Source organism: Vicia villosa, linkage group LG5 (genome assembly GCF_029867415.1).
Source record: "Vicia villosa cultivar HV-30 ecotype Madison, WI linkage group LG5, Vvil1.0, whole genome shotgun sequence".
NCBI classification, from domain to species: Eukaryota; Viridiplantae; Streptophyta; class Magnoliopsida; order Fabales; family Fabaceae; genus Vicia; species Vicia villosa.
The window spans coordinates 168,203,133-168,219,031 of record NC_081184.1 but is presented as its reverse complement, the minus strand read 5'-3'; the positions used below and the strand labels follow the sequence as shown (position 1 = coordinate 168,219,031).

The 15,899-nt window shown below is 32.6% G+C and overlaps 3 protein-coding genes across 3 annotated transcripts; 2 read left to right on the top strand and 1 right to left on the bottom strand.

The window, feature by feature from the left end:
• The first annotated feature begins 5,069 nt into the window (after positions 1-5,069).
• LOC131603809 (glucan endo-1,3-beta-glucosidase 13-like) lies at positions 5,070-9,532 on the top strand. The gene is made up of 5 exons (XM_058876243.1): positions 5,070-5,208; positions 5,355-5,439; positions 6,510-7,784; positions 7,897-7,927; positions 8,203-9,532. Exons 2-5 carry the CDS (start codon positions 5,379-5,381, stop codon positions 8,339-8,341), a joined length of 1,506 nt encoding a protein of 501 aa, XP_058732226.1. The 5' UTR covers positions 5,070-5,208; positions 5,355-5,378; the 3' UTR covers positions 8,342-9,532.
• A 360-nt stretch (positions 9,533-9,892) lies between these two features.
• LOC131605975 (uncharacterized) lies at positions 9,893-10,552 on the top strand. Its single transcript, XM_058878262.1, has one exon. The coding sequence runs from the start codon at positions 9,893-9,895 to the stop codon at positions 10,550-10,552; it is 660 nt and encodes a 219-aa protein (XP_058734245.1).
• A 2,659-nt stretch (positions 10,553-13,211) lies between these two features.
• LOC131608150 (putative F-box/LRR-repeat protein At3g18150) lies at positions 13,212-15,713 on the bottom strand. The gene is made up of 4 exons (XM_058880082.1): positions 15,449-15,713; positions 14,317-15,182; positions 14,055-14,223; positions 13,212-13,671 (listed from the first exon to the last, which is right to left on the bottom strand). Exons 1-4 carry the CDS (start codon positions 15,645-15,647, stop codon positions 13,652-13,654), a joined length of 1,254 nt encoding a protein of 417 aa, XP_058736065.1. The 5' UTR covers positions 15,648-15,713; the 3' UTR covers positions 13,212-13,651.
• Between the last annotated feature and the right edge of the window lie 186 nt (positions 15,714-15,899).

Below are 15,899 nucleotides of genomic sequence, written 5' to 3'. Positions count from 1 at the left end.
CTACAACCTAAATAAAAGTATTTTATTTTATTTAAAATTTAATGGTGTAATTAACTTAATTAATTTTTTCTTTTATTATTATATTTTATAGGTGTATGAAAATTTTTTGTAAATTTGAAAATATTTATATTTTCTATTATTAGAAATCGACATATTAATAAATTTGAAATAGTAGTTGTGAGACTTAAAAATTTATAATTTCACATCGTTGGTTGTTTATTAAATAAAACACTTCATTATTAATATTGTCGAAATTGTTCAAAGAATTATTTCCTTTCATTAAATAGTATGAAATTTTCTATAAATCGAAGTTGGTAAGAGTAGAAAAATGCGAAAAAATCTAAACTCCGACGAGTCTAATTTCTTTAAAATATTTCTATATCATTTTTATCTTTATATATTTAATTTTATTTAAAATTTAAACGAAATATAATTTTTTAAATTTATCGTGTGTCATCTATTAAAGGCTTAATTTTAAAATAGAACAGGGCTTTTAGATTGTTTGCGTTGGCCCTGCATGCAATGAGAATGATTCAATTCGAATATGCAAATTTTATGGAGACCGGAGTGAATGTTTCAAGCATTGATGCATTATCAATAGAAGGATTTTGCAGGTAAATTATAACCAGCATTATGTGTTTTATGTTAGTGCCAACCACCATATTAAGTTATATGTCCTTTGTTTCTTGGACATTTTAAAACTAAAAACTGGACACTTGCAGGTCTCTGAGACATGACTATAAAGTATAACTCAACTATGTAACACCGACACCTTTGAAAAAACATGTGTCGGCGTCAGACACCAACATTTATAATTTCATTTAATTTATTCATTTTTTAAATTATTACCGGTGTCAGTATTGATGTCGTGTTATAGGTATATGTGCTTCAGAGTAACTTAATGCCACGAGAAGCATCGTGACCATTTGAGAGTGGTCGAGGGTTTGTGTGACTGTAACAACACTACAAATTCGTTTATTATTATAATAATCCATTTGTTTTACTTAGTTTTCATTTTATGACATCACATTATTGGTTTGTTTATCTTGCTATCCAAGTAGTGTTTTTACATGCTACTTTCATAATAAACAAAACTCCTACACCTATTCTTAAATCTCCAAATTTTATTTTGAATCATGAAATTCCTCATATGCATACATTGAAAGTCTTTGGTTCATTGGCATATGCATCTACACATTAGGTTCATAGAATAAAACTTGAACATATATAGAGGTAAAAATGTGTTTTCTTTGGGTACAAGAAAGGTATGAAGGGTGTTGTTTTTACACATTATGAACAATTGCCCTTAGATATGTCTAACCATGATAAAGAAGTCACACATGAGTTTTCTTTGGGTACAAGAAAGGTATCCTATTTCTTATTTTAATTCTTTATCTAATTTTTCAAAATCTCATCGTGTTTTTACCACTTCCATCACACGCAACACCGAGCCTAAGAGTTACAAAGAAGCTTGATTGTCTGAACATTGGCTTAAGGCTATGTCATTTGAACTGGAAGCATTGAACAAGAATTGGACCTAGAGCAAAGTTAATCTACCACGTCATGTGAAACCAATTGGAAGCAAATGGATTTACAAGGTCAAACACAAAGTTGATGACACTATAGAGAGATACAAAGCAAGACTGATAGCCAATGGATACAATCAGATTAAGGGTTTGGATTTTTTTGACACATTTTCACCTATGGCAAAACTCACAACAGTTAGGACACTTTTTACAACTGCTGATATTCACAACTGGTTCTTACATCAACTAAATGTAAATAATGCTTTCTTGCATTGAGATTTGCAAGAACATGTGCATATGACAGTCCCTAGTCAAATTTTTACACAATCCCACAATGGTCCGCTACCAAGAAGCTTGTAGACGGACTGTTAAGATTAGTTAGAATAATTATCTTAAGCAAGTTTGTTACAAAATTTTTGTCTCCAAGCTTGACATTATCAATATTCACGATGCTCAGTTTGAGAGGGACTGTTAAGATTAGTTAGAATAATTATCTTAAGCAAGTTTGTAACAAAATAAGCTAGTGGTTAGTTTATAATTAGTTTTGCATTCTAACTAACTTTTTAGTTTTCTGCCTAGAATTCCTTTTGAATTGCTCGAATAAAATGGAGTTCAATAACAAAACTCATTCTCTTAAACATTGCTTCATTCATTTCACTCACTAGTATTACTAGTTCAATACTGTTAGTTGCAATGAACTACTAGACCTCGTGAATATGGTTCTTTAGAATTTTGTCTTGTTTCTACTTGTAAAAGCTGTTTGACACAATGAGAACCAAAACCAGATCAAATCTCATATCACCATTAACCTTAACAACCACATGCATAGTGCAAAGAGGGAGGAGGAGGAGGAAATGTTCATCAATCCAACTACATGTAAAATTGTCTCATGTTGGTGAACTCTATAAAACTTTGTTTTAAAGTTCAAGGTTGTTAGAGAAATATAAATCAAAACTACTACAAGAATTGAGTGCCACCTTGAATATTATAATTCACTACTAAGCAAAATTGTCATTTGACCCATATCAATTAAGTGCAACATTTTATTTTATTAACTTTAAAGAATTTGTGTTGCTTATGCAATAAGAAACTAAGACTATTAATAGGCTTGTACTAATATGAGTGAGAAGAGATTTGGAGGGTGGGAGGGACAGAAGTTGTAAAAAAAAAAAATTGGGTTAATATTAAGCAGATGAAGAAACACCAAAAGGAACTCACAACTTTCTTTTATTAAGCAGATGAGTTAGTTCTTTTTATTCTTCATCTTCTTCAAAACAGATCATAATTTGAAGATTTTTTTTTAATTTTAAAATCTGACCTCTAATAAAAATGTGGATGCTCTATTCTAAAGATAATAAGGTATTCTATCGGTGAAATATATCGGTCTGACTCATTATAATAGAAATAAGGATAAATTATGGTTTTGGTCCTCTTATTTTGGTCAATTCACAAAATCAATCTTTCTATTTATTTTTTTTGCTTAATTACAATTTTGGTCCCTCTATTATCCATTTTTTTGGGTTTTGGTCCCCCTATTTTAAAATTCGGAATTCTAGTCCCTATATTTTAGTTTTTTAAGGATTTTGGTACCCCTGCAAATTCGAAGGCAATTTTAAATGAAATGACGCTCTAATTGATGATTAGTCAGTGCCAGTTCAGCAGTAATCTGTTTATAAAAGCTCTTTTTATTTAAGATTCATGTTGAACATGTCATTAATCTGAGTTCTATTTCATTAAAAATTGCCTTCGGATTTGTAGGGGGCCAAAATCCTCAAAAAACTAAAACAAAGGGACTAAAATTCCAAATTTTAAAATAGGGGGACCAAAATCCAAAAAAAAATGAATAATAGGGAGACCAAAATTGCAATTAAGCCTTTTTTTTAAATAGTTTTGGTCCCCCATGTCTATTTTTTTCATCTTAAAAAACGTTGATGTGTCATTTTTTGTATAAGTGACATACTTTCTAAACGAGAGAGAACATGGAGAGCATTTTTTGGGTGAACGAAGAAGACAAATGACCAAGCGAAGAGAGAAAGAAGATGAAGAAGACGACTGAAAGAATAAAACATCGTCGAAAATGTAATGAATAATTAATTTTTCTTATACAAAGTCAATAAAAGTATGACACGTGTCTAAAAAATAGCACCTAGTGGACACGAATACCAAAACTGTTTAAAACATAAATAGATTGACTGATTTTGTGAGTTGGCCAAAATAAAAGGAAAAATATATAATTTAACATAGAAATAACTAAGAAAAATATCTTAAGAATGTACTCCTTACAAACACCAAAAAATTGGTTTTTACCATAAAAAGTTATGCGAAACATTATTTTCATGTCCTCAACACTTATTAAAAAAAATTACAAAAACATGTTAGTAAAATCAAATGGTATTTCCTTCCAAGATATGATGACTCTATCCAAGAATTATCTTCAATGGCAATCACCGCCATCAACACTAATAAGATAAGCGAGACTGAAGATTTGAGGGATAAGGTAAAAAAAAAATGTAGAAGACAAGCAAGACCAAAATAACGTGTTTCTTGCCCCCATTAAGTTTCCTCAAATAAATAAGCAATTGAGTCACCTAAGTAGGGTAATCGATCCCTAACCCACGTATATGAGGTGACGTGTTGACAACTTAGAGAGACAGCATGTCTGTAACAAAGAAAACATTAAATGCACTAGGTACCGCTTCAGTGTATAATTTAGACGTCTCGATTTCTTCAAACATCTGGGAAATACCTTCAACACATCCGACCAATATTGAAAATACTTCCTGGTTCCTAAGATCCTAGAAGTCTTGGAAGAAATTGTTCTGAGTCGGCCACATACTTAGAATTCTTACCGCACCTTCTTGGATCCCCTGATTGGTCCGATCCAAGCAGACTCGTTTTCTAGTTTGGTTACTTCCAAGTGTAACGTCCCAGATCCATCTCAAGAGGAAACAAAAGCTTCTAGAACTTTCCCCTGACCATTGAACCTTTAGAGATCTAGAAACAAAAGATTCATTCCTCAAACTCATCCAACAGATAGACAGATAGACAGACAGACAGATAGATAAAGAGGAAGGGGAGGAGAATGAGAGAAGACATCTTAAATACGTTTTTTGGTGTGTTAGAAATGAGAAAGGAACCCTTTATTTATGCGACAAAAGGTGACTCAACTATGAAAACAACTCATGAGCTTTTCAATGCGGGTAAAAATGTTTATAATATTTTAATTATTTTATAAATCTAATTGCATTAGGATTAAAAGAAATATTTATGATGAAAATTTAGTTTTATTTTTAAAATTGATTTTTCCTTTTGAAAATTCCATAATTTTAAACTTAAATTACATTTGGTCTTTAAAATTTTTAAAACTCAAACCATAAATTACTTTTTTTAAATTTCAATACCACTCTCAACGGAACAAACTTTTTACAATAAACACAATAAAACATATTTTAAAAGAGATAGAAGAAAAAAAACCTAGTAAAAAGGAAATCTTATGATTAAACTTAAGATAAAAGAGGTATCTTTTTGTGTGACTTGTATGTGTGTGAGTTAACTAACACCCTTCCTTAACCGAACAAAAACAAAAACAAAAACTGTATTTGCCACTTTGATGCTCCAATCTGAAGAGAGAGAAAAGAGACAAGAGCCGTTACTCTCTTTCTGAGCTTTATTAAAACATTAGGTAAAACCTTTGCACACTTGTGAACAATAACAACAACATAATTACATTAACAAACAACTTGTAATTTATTACTCCTATACTATAGTACTACCTTCAACTTTGTCTTCACTTTTTCTTCATTCTTTTCTCTAACATATATATTACAGTTGCAAACACAACACAATACATCAATGGCTACTAGGTTCAGCTTCAGCTTCATTTTTTCAGCTTCATTCTTCTTCCTTCTTCTAGGTTCGTCGTTAATCTTACTCTTTCCTTCAATTTTGTTTATGTTTAATTGTTATTTATTGGGATTTGGGACCCATTTATCTCAATTATTGTTATTTTTGCCTCAATTATCTAACTCTGTTTGAGAGAATGTCGGTGCTCCTCTTTTTTAATTTTTTTATTTAAAAAAAGTAGGTAATTTTAATGAATTTCAGTTCTCTAGATATTCCCTTTTTGGTGGCTTGATATTAAAAATGGCTTATTCAATAGTCAAATCTAATAAGTAGATTTATGCATCTGCATGTGCTTGGTTGTTGGAAGAAGTTTCTTAAGTATTGTATTTGAGGGGGGTCTGTATTCAATTTCAAACAAACTGAGGTGAAATTTGGAGGATGAATTAGAAATATGCTTTCAATTAGGTGGAATTATTATTTAATTTTGTTAAATAGTTCATATATAAAATCACTTGCTGCTTTATGGTTTGATTAGAGTAATTATATGGATTGATTTTTACACAATTTGTGAATTCTAGATGGTATCGGAGCATATTCTAGATTTGTTGTTAGGCTTCTCGCATCGTCCACCCTCTAGGCTCGTCGAGACCTGAGCGTGAGAGGGGTGTGATGGAAATTCCGCTTCATTGAGGCCTGTCCCTAGTTGCCTAATTGTGGCATTTGGCTTGCCTCTTTTGCAGCTTCCAATGCCTACATTGTGTTGGGTTTGAAGGGGATGAGTTTTATAAAGTTTTGGGCAGCCCTCACCTTATAAGTCGGTTTTGTAGGGATGAGTTAGGTTCAACCCACTCATTCTAAGATGGTATCAGAGCTATCAATCTTACCATGGGTGCCCACCTTTTATACGTACTAAGCCCAATAGAGTGTTGGGCGTGAAGGGGGTGTATTGGAAAGATTTCATAGAACTTGAAAAAGATTAATATAAAGTAGTACCACGCATCTTACAAGCCGATTTTATAAATTCTAATAATTTTCCTTAATAATTGATTGTTTTGACATGCAGATATCATATATAGCTAGTAGAATTAGTTGCCTTTGTAATTCTTAATTTTGTTAATTCTGTTGAAACTATTTTGTCAGATTGTTGTTCTGGGAGTTTCATTGGGATTTGCTATGGACGAAGTGCCGACGACCTCCCTACACCCGACAAGGTGGCACAGTTAGTTCAACTTCATAAAATCAAATATGTTAGGATTTATGATTCTAACATTCAGGTCCTAAGGGCATTTGCGAACACTGGAGTTGAACTTATGATTGGTGTTCCAAATTCAGATTTGCTCTCATTCTCCCAATACCAATCTAACGCGGACACTTGGTTGAAAAACAGCGTCCTTCCTTATTATCCGGCCACAAAGATCACATACATAACTGTTGGTGCTGAAATCACAGAAAGTAGCTATAATACCTCTTCGTTAGTAGTACCTGCGATGAACAATGTACTTACAGCACTCAAGAAACTTGGGCTGCACAAAAAGATAAAAGTTTCTAGTACTCATTCTCTCGGTGTTCTGTCTCGATCGTTCCCGCCTTCAGCCGGGGCTTTCAATAGTAGCCATGCTCATTTCCTGAAGCCGATGCTAGAATTTCTTGCAGAAAATCAATCGCCTTTTATGATTGATATATATCCTTATTACGCTTATCGGGAATCCCCGAATAAAGTGCCTTTAGACTATGCTCTTTTTCAGGCATCCTCTGAAGTTATTGATCCAAACACCGGTTTGCTTTACAAAAACATGTTCGACGCACAGATTGATGCTATTTATTATGCACTCATGGCCCTAAATTTCAGAACAATTAATGTTATGGTCACCGAAACAGGTTGGCCTTCAAAAGGTTCGCCTAAGGAGAAAGCCGCAACTCCTGATAATGCACAAACATATAACACTAATCTCATAAGGCATGTTATCAATAATACCGGTACTCCAGCAAAACCTGGGAAGGAGCTAGATATTTATATTTTCTCATTGTTTAACGAAAACAGGAAGCCCGGTTTAGAATCAGAGAGGAACTGGGGATTGTTTTATCCGGATCAAACAAGTGTGTATAATCTAGATTTCACCGGACGAGGTGCGATTGACATGACTACGGCTGCAAATGTAACCCGGTCAAATCGAACATCATGGTGCATTGCTTCAAGCAAAGCCTCCGAAATTGATTTGCAGAATGCTTTGGATTGGGCCTGTGGTCCTGGCGATGTCGATTGTACTGCTGTCCAGCCTAGCCAGCCTTGTTTTGAGCCGGATAATCTAGTCTCACATGCATCTTTTGTTTTTAATAGCTATTACCAACAAAACGGGGCCTCTGATGTTGCTTGTAGTTTTGGTGGTACAGGTGTAAAGGTTGACAAGGATCCAAGTATGTTCCTTTGCTTTTTTGTTCTCTTTGTTTACATGCTGTTTTTTGCTCAGAAGCTAGTAAAAAAATATCGGTTTGAGTCACTGACAGACTATTTGTTTTCGATTTGCAGGTTATGATAACTGCATCTACATGAGAGATGGGTAAGTTCAAAATAAAACTTTTTATTTTGAATGAATTTCAGTTATAATGATAACTACTACCTCTGGTCCTATTTGTAAGAGAATGTTTATTTTTTAGATTTATTGAATAACCAATGTATCTCTGATCAATATAATAGGCCAGAGACATTGATTATTCAATGAATCTAAAAAGTAAACTTTCATAAATAAGATCAGAGAGAATAGTATTTTCTAGTATTTACTGTTATTAAGGCTAAATATGACATTTTGGTTTTCCTTCCTTTGTGTTTTTGCAGCAATAATAAAACATCAGGAGGTAATGCAAGGGCGGTGTCATCAACTTCATCCTCTCAACAGAAAGGAAGATATTCTTCAATTTCTATGTATCTTCTTGTAATTTGTCTCTTTGTTCTATTGAATACTGAACATTCCTGATAAGGCAAGTAGAAAATGCAGCATGATTTTGCTATATTTAGACGTATGCTGCGTTTTCGCATCCAGGGGAGGTAATGGTTTTGTGGTAAGCTTTTCATGATATACCATGCATCAGATAAGTGTAAAAATCCATTGCTGTTGTAAAATCTTTAGATCAATGATAGCCAAAAAAATTCGTGCTGATAGTTTTATGTGCCCTTAAGTTAAGGCCATAACGATAAGCAAGATAAATGGCATCTCTGTGATTCATTTGTGTCGATGAATAATGATAGAAACATACTTTCCAACACACTTTTTTAGTTGGTTGATGTTTGATTCATTAAATTGATTGTGCTCTACATATTCTCATTGATCAATATTTCTTGTACTAATGATTTTACAAGTAGAATTTTAATTTATATACGATTCTATCTAGTATTCATTTACTAACTGAGATCAGTTAATTAGTTACATCTCTAACTGAATTTCAACAACTTATAACAATATAGCAAATGAGAGTGAGATAAACTCTTGGGCTTTCATGGACTGAGGGGACTGGGTGGCCTATGGACCCACTTTCATCTACTTCAATAGGCTCACCTCAAACTTAAGTTTGTTTCATAAAGCTGCAACTGAGGAGATGGATGAGGCCTAGTGAAGGAGTTTGCAAGGTGGGTAAGCTATAGGCGCGCATGAGTAATAACCAGCTTCTCAAAGATCACTCTTTCAGGCAAAAAGTGCATGTGAAATTGTATATGTTTGGTTCTAATGAAGGATAGGATTATGAGCAAGTGTTACGCACTAAGGTTATCACACAATAATGATGGTGTCTGCATTTTGTGCTTGACCTAGCAACAAGTTCTTGTTTTTTGAGCTCTAAGAGACAATATTGTGACAATAAAATTTGTCTATGACCCTAGAGGTAGAGCTAACATCATTGGCCTAGTCAATATCAATGTGTTTCCTGAGTATATATGGTATGTGTTCTGGTTTGGACCGAGTAGGCCCACTACTTATACCAAAGCCGAACAGGCCCAATGCTTGTACCTAGATCGAGCAGGCCCATTAATGGTTCAGGCCTAATAACGCGCAGACTAGTCGTTACAAACGTCAATCCCACATGTCCAAAAAAGAGCACATGGTCAAACCCACTAGCGTAGAATTCCGACAACTCCCTCCTAACCCTACGATCTGTTTACCCAGGATATGAGTCACTTGCTGACTCAGCCCTACCACGTAGGATCCTGACAATTTCCTAGTATGTGGGCCTCCATCAAATCTGGCCCAAATAGGAAACCTTGGTCAAACGATGGGGCTATAAATATCCTCTTTCATTAGAGGTCCGGGTATTCATAATTTCACTCTTTTAACCTCTGTACTTGCTCATATACTTACTTCAGCATCAGAGTACCTTACAGGTACACCCCCCAGTTCACAGAAGTCCAACACGTAGCAGACATAGACGATTCTTCTAATCTGGTAAGATCAGTGGCGCCGTTTGTGGGAATCATTTTCTTCCCCATCTTTTCTGCGCAATAAGATCAAAGCAACTCGGTTTAATTTTCGATCATCATGGTCAGCGACAACAACAACGTTCACCGTAATGGTGACCCTTTCAACCTTGACAGCATGCTCCAAGACACCGCTGCTGCGAACGGGCAAGCTCAGTCTAGGCGCTACGAAACCGACTCCAGGGATGGGCAGCCAGCCTCATCCTCGACGGAAGCCTCCATGCAGCACGAGAATCAACAAGATGACAACCACTCCACCCACGTGGATATCCCTGTGCCCGAGAATGTTGATTCGGCCACAATAACCCTGCTCGCCGCCATCAACCGGACCAACCGCCTCTTGTTCCAACAATACCAGAGAATCATCACGCTAGAAAAGAAGCAACGATCTCGCTCTCCCCCGCGAAGACGTCATCGGCTTGGCTCTCCTTCCCGCTCCTCAACACACCCTAGAAGAACTTATCGACACAGGTCCTACACGCCATCTTCTCGTCGAAAGGACACTCCGTCCCCGAGACGAGGACGAGGACGACAAAATTCTGATAGCCCTTCACCACAACCACGCACCCGTGGGCAGGAGTTAGAAAGGAAGATCATGGTTGAGCCAAAGAAACATGGGCGCACACCTCCCCGCAAGGAACGCCGCCCCTCCCAAGAAGAAAACCATCGACAAGAAACGTTGACCCATAGACTCTCCTCGCCGACGACATCATCGGTATGATGATTCATCATCAACAATGGAGAGTGACGAGGAATGCCAAAACCCTTTTTCCCGGGCGATCAAGAAGGCCAAGATCCTCATCGGGATGGAGAAACGACCAGTAATAGATCCATAATCATTGTCGAGCTTTCCCAATTTATCATTTATATTGGTGGATGGTTACTTTTTGCTTGTATGTTACTTTTCTTGTTTTTTAAACGACTGTTAGATAACTCTTGCTCCTTCATTCAACTCAATCTGTATTATTGACCTTTATTTAATATATATATATATATATATATATATATATATATATATATATATATATATATATATACACGTGTGTCTGGGTATTTATTTAGAGGGGAGATTGACACTTAGGTGTTAGTTGGAGATTTCGACAACCAGAAGTAAAGTTGTTAGATTATATGCTTCGAAGAGAAAATAAGAAAGAGATCAGGCAAAGAGGTTTCTTCAAGTCCCTTCGAATAAAAAGGTTTTTTCTTCATAATGAGTTGGAGCTTTTGTTAAAGGGTCTTCGAAATATTTTGGCAGAGATCGAAGGTATTTGCAGGATATTTCGAAGAATATACATGTTTTTAATAAAGTCACGTGGATCATGTTTTCAAAGGCATTGGGCGGGAAGATTTGAATTTCAAAAATTATTCTCTTCGTCGAAAGGACGCGTGGAAGCTACGTGGCATTTCGTTAGAAGGAGACCGTTAGGGTCGAATTAGTATAAATATGGATCTTAGTGTTAGAATTCGGGGTGTTTATTTTGTACAAAATTACTCAAAACTACTTAAGTATCAAGTGTGAGAGAACGAGTTTTCGCTGAGAATGTACGTGTAACACCATTGTTATTTCAATATTATTCTTCGTTTTATAAACACAAGTCATTTAGATACTTTTTTTCAAGTCAAGTCTTTTACATTTACAATCGAAATCTTTTGAGTCTTTTTTTAAATTTCGTTGTTACATTGTTTGTACATCAGTCATAAATTCGAGTATCCTTTAGAATAGAGTCAAGAAGATGAATTTAAACATTAAGATAGAAACACTTAGACACATGTCCTAGGATCAATCTAGTCGATCTTGTGAGTTACAAAAATACGTTTAAGAATTTGGAAGACAAGCGGTTGTTTATCAGAAATCACTGCAAACATTATGCCAACAGATATTCTGGGATATGAGTGGGTAAGAGGGGAAACATGCATGTCTAGACTTGATTGGGTTTTTCTGCTGGTGGGATTGAAACCGTGTGTAGGTTTTACTACTGGGCATACAACTCTCAAAGTCGCTTCAAGTAAAGTGGTCAAACATGAAAAAGTGTGTTCCGACAATCTACATGATTTCACAATTCATATAATTTGTCTTTGACACTTTTGATTTTCTAGCACGAGAAGCAGTTGACATTTTACAAAGAGTGAAAAAGTCCATGCATAACAATGTTGTGTCTCCTAGAATAATAAAATATAATTTTTAAGATCATTAACTTTTCATCCAAAAGAAGTAGCGGCGTAGGTTCATGCATAACAATATAAGATAATAAATATAACTTTTAAGATGATTAATTTTTTCAGCCAAAAGATTATATATATATATATAGGGGACGTATCAAATGAGAACTTTGATTTTAATAGATAGATTCTGGTTTCAATACATATCACATTAAAGCAAATCTGAGTCATTGATTTTAAATCGTACGGTTATTATTAAAAGTTCTCAGTTCTCATTATAGCTAAAGTTCTCATTTGATACGTCCCCATATATATATATATATATATATATATATATATATATATATATATATATATATATATATATATATATATATATATATATATATATATATATATATATATATATATATATATATATATATATATATATATATATATATATATATATGAGAATGACATTTTTACGTGAGAATATAATAATAAAGCTGAACTATTTGATTTTAAAATAAATGGTGGAGATTATGTCTCATTCTTTTCTTTTCTTTCCTCCATTATTAAAATAAATAAAGGAGAAGAGAGATAAAAAAAGAATGAGACATAATTTTTACCATTTATTTTAAAATTAAATGGTTCAGATTATATATATAATAATGTTATAATTTATTTTTTCTAATTTCTTTTATAAATATATATAATCTTATAAAATTTCTTTTTTTAAAAGTATATTATTAAAAATATATTAATTAAAATAAAAAATATATAGTCTTTGCAGATTTTATGTTATAGTTTTTAACATATATAATTTTATATTTTATTATAAAACGAAAATATTATATATTAATTAAAAACAGTTTTTTTTTTTTTGTAAAAAACAGTATATGTGTATTAAAAATCAGAATTTATTATTAATTTTTTTATTAAAAACGAATATATTTTCAAAATTAGAATGTGTTTAAAATCAGAATATATTATAGATTTTTAATTTTATATATATTATATAAAAACATAATATATTATATATGGATATTTTAGTATATTCTAGTTTTTTTTAGTATATTTTTAGTTTATTAAACACATTATATATTTTTAGTATATTAAAAACATAACATTTTATTTGTGGTTAAAATAGAAAAACTTGATTTTAGTTTAAAAGTTATTTTCAAGGAACTTTACATATAAAATGTTGTAAACTACTTAAACAAAATACTTGATTATAAAAACTTTAGAATGTAAAATATTTTAAAATATAAAAGAAAAATTAATAAAAAAATTTGCTACCAACATAGATACTTAAACAAGACACTTAACAAACACCTACTTAAATAAGCAAGCATCCAAGTAACACAAACATAAGCAACAGGTAATCCACCTAAACATGCACCATTCAAACAAAGGTAACACAAATGAAACACTTAACCAAGTAACACTCATGTTATCAAAAGAAGGTAGGAGAAGAAAGGAGATGTTAGCTAAACAACCTCAGGAGATAAACATCTCACAAACATAGAATCATTACACTTTTAAACAAGGAACACAGGAAATGCATAATGGCTAAGGAGGGAATCTAAATGAAGTGTTCCAAAGACTTGTACATCTTTGAGACAAAAAGTTTGAACTTCTTATTTTGTATCAAAATAAATTCAGCAAAGCACGATCTCTACATTTTGCTCCATATATCTAAAAAAAAAAAAAGGACAAATAAAATTGATCAGATAAATATGTTTACTATGAATAAGTAATATATTGTGTGAAATTCATCTTTAATAACTTAAGTGTCATAGATATGAATCAAAATCTAGTAAAAAAAATATCTGTAACAGTAATTTCAACTCTCGAATAACTTTGATAATATTTTGTAAAATATTTTAATAACAAATAAAATGATTATAAAATATTTAGCACTATCATAGAAACAGGCATACAAAAAGAATTATTGAGATTAATATATAGATTGTTTTTAAAATTCATAAATGATATAGTATCTAACAATATATAATTTATCCACTAAAAAATTACTTTAATATAAAACGGATGAGGATGAATATAAAAATAAAACGCACCTACAATAATGTTTTCAACATTTGCAGAATGGGAGTTTTGAAGCAAAAAGTCCACCTCTTCATCAAATTGAGACAAAGTTATAAGATCGTATGTTTCTATTTTGAGTGACTTCAAATTAATTAGGGAAGGTGACTTATCCTTGAATAAATTATGAAAATTGAAAAGAACCTAATAAATAATAAAGTAGGGTTACTTGTAATTATATTTTTGATAAAATTGATAAATATAATAACAAAAGTAAATTAAAATATTACAAAGTACCTCAAGAGTATCTGTATCAACCGTCAATGATTCAACATTATTAAAAGTGTCTAGCCAATTGAGTAGGGTTGAATAGTTCTTCTTGTACTTATCAAAACACCTGATATTAATTGTCAACTGTTTTATAGAAGGGAAAAAGCTCTTGGTGCCAAGAACTTTTGAAATATGATTACCCTTAAAAGAAAAGGTAATAAGATTTGGAGCATATAACTCTATATCGAAATAAGATCCGGAATAAGTATTGCCATACATAGCTATGGTTAAATTTTCAAGATTGGTATTTGATATGCATAGATTTTGTTCATGCAAGACCTTACATTTATCAAGGATCAAAGTATTCAACCTGTTAAATGTGGAAAATGGCCTAGCACAACCATCTTGATTGGGTAAAAAAGTAAAATGGGTTAGAGAGAGGGTGGCTAATGCTGGAAAATCAAGGGAATTTGGAAATATACTATTCACAGAATGGCCACTAGTAAGTTTTAGAGACTTTAATGTAGGACATGAAAAGGAAAAACAATTAGGCTTAAAATAAGTGAAGTTCAATAACAAGTGTTGGACATTGTGTGAAAAAGCATATTTCACAATGTGAGACACTAAAGAGTTGTTTCGCTTTTTGTCTAAAGGAGGGTGAAGTTTGAGAGAATGAATATCAGTCTGGTCATCACGAAGAGACAAAAGTTTGTGTACAAATTGTTCATAAACTCCATCAATGAATTGTGAGTAGTATAATACTACAAGAGTTGGAAGTTTCTTCCAAACATTGATCCATCTTTTGGATAAAATACAAGTTTGAACAGCCTCTTGTGCCTCCAAAAAAGACAGTATGTGAATCAGAATACAATCGGACAAATCACTGATCATATCTACAAAGTAAAAATAATACAAATGAATGTGATAAGAGTAAAGCAAATAAAATCACTAACAAACTTAAAAAATTAATAATGTAATAATAGATTTTTAATCCATAAAAAAATCAAGCATCATTAGTGTTTTTCAAGGTTTTTTTTTATAAAAAAAAGTCTACAAACTTGACTCCGATCATTGCAGTATGAATTTCAATTAACAACAACTTATTGACAGATAATTTTGAAAACCCTAACTTTTATATTAAATAGAAGAAACGAGGAACCTGGTGGGAGTTGCTGTTGGTTGATGGGAGCCTTTGCCTTCTTGGCTGATGCGAGAGTCTTGACCTTCTTGGCTGGTGCGATTTGTTGTTGTTGCTTTCTGCCCTTTGTGGATTTCTTGATCTTCTTGGCTGGTGCCATTTGTTGTTGTTGCTTTCTGCCCTTTGTGGATTTGGGGGTTATTTGCTTTGAACGTGCCATCTATATTAGTGGATTTTTCAGTACTAACTATTGTTGAATTGGGTGTGATTGGGTGATATTTATAGATGAAAATAATGACCTTTTGAGAAGAAGACGATTAGTGGGTTTCGACCTTATACACACATATCCATTATTATTATAAATTTTAGGATTCAAAATATTAACGGTCCCAAAATAATTCTATAGTATTTTTTTAGTTATTTCAATACAAAAAAATTCCAAAATTGATTCATTGGTTTTTTTATCTATAAA

Excerpts from the sequence above, each read along its gene's own strand:
- LOC131603809 (XM_058876243.1), top strand. The coding sequence starts at position 5,379 with ATGGCTACTAGGTTCAGCTTCAGCTTCATTTTTTCAGCTTCATTCTTC. Across the intron at positions 7,785-7,896 it reads AAAGGTTGACAAGGATCCAA|GTTATGATAACTGCATCTAC; the intron begins GTATGTTCCTTT and ends TTCGATTTGCAG. Across the intron at positions 7,928-8,202 it reads TGCATCTACATGAGAGATGG|CAATAATAAAACATCAGGAG; the intron begins GTAAGTTCAAAA and ends GTGTTTTTGCAG.
- LOC131605975 (XM_058878262.1), top strand. The coding sequence starts at position 9,893 with ATGGTCAGCGACAACAACAACGTTCACCGTAATGGTGACCCTTTCAAC.
- LOC131608150 (XM_058880082.1), bottom strand. The coding sequence starts at position 15,647 with ATGGCACGTTCAAAGCAAATAACCCCCAAATCCACAAAGGGCAGAAAG. Across the intron at positions 14,224-14,316 it reads TTGATACAGATACTCTTGAG|GTTCTTTTCAATTTTCATAA; the intron begins GTACTTTGTAAT and ends ATTATTTATTAG. Across the intron at positions 13,672-14,054 it reads TGTTGAAAACATTATTGTAG|ATATATGGAGCAAAATGTAG; the intron begins GTGCGTTTTATT and ends TTTTTTTTTTAG.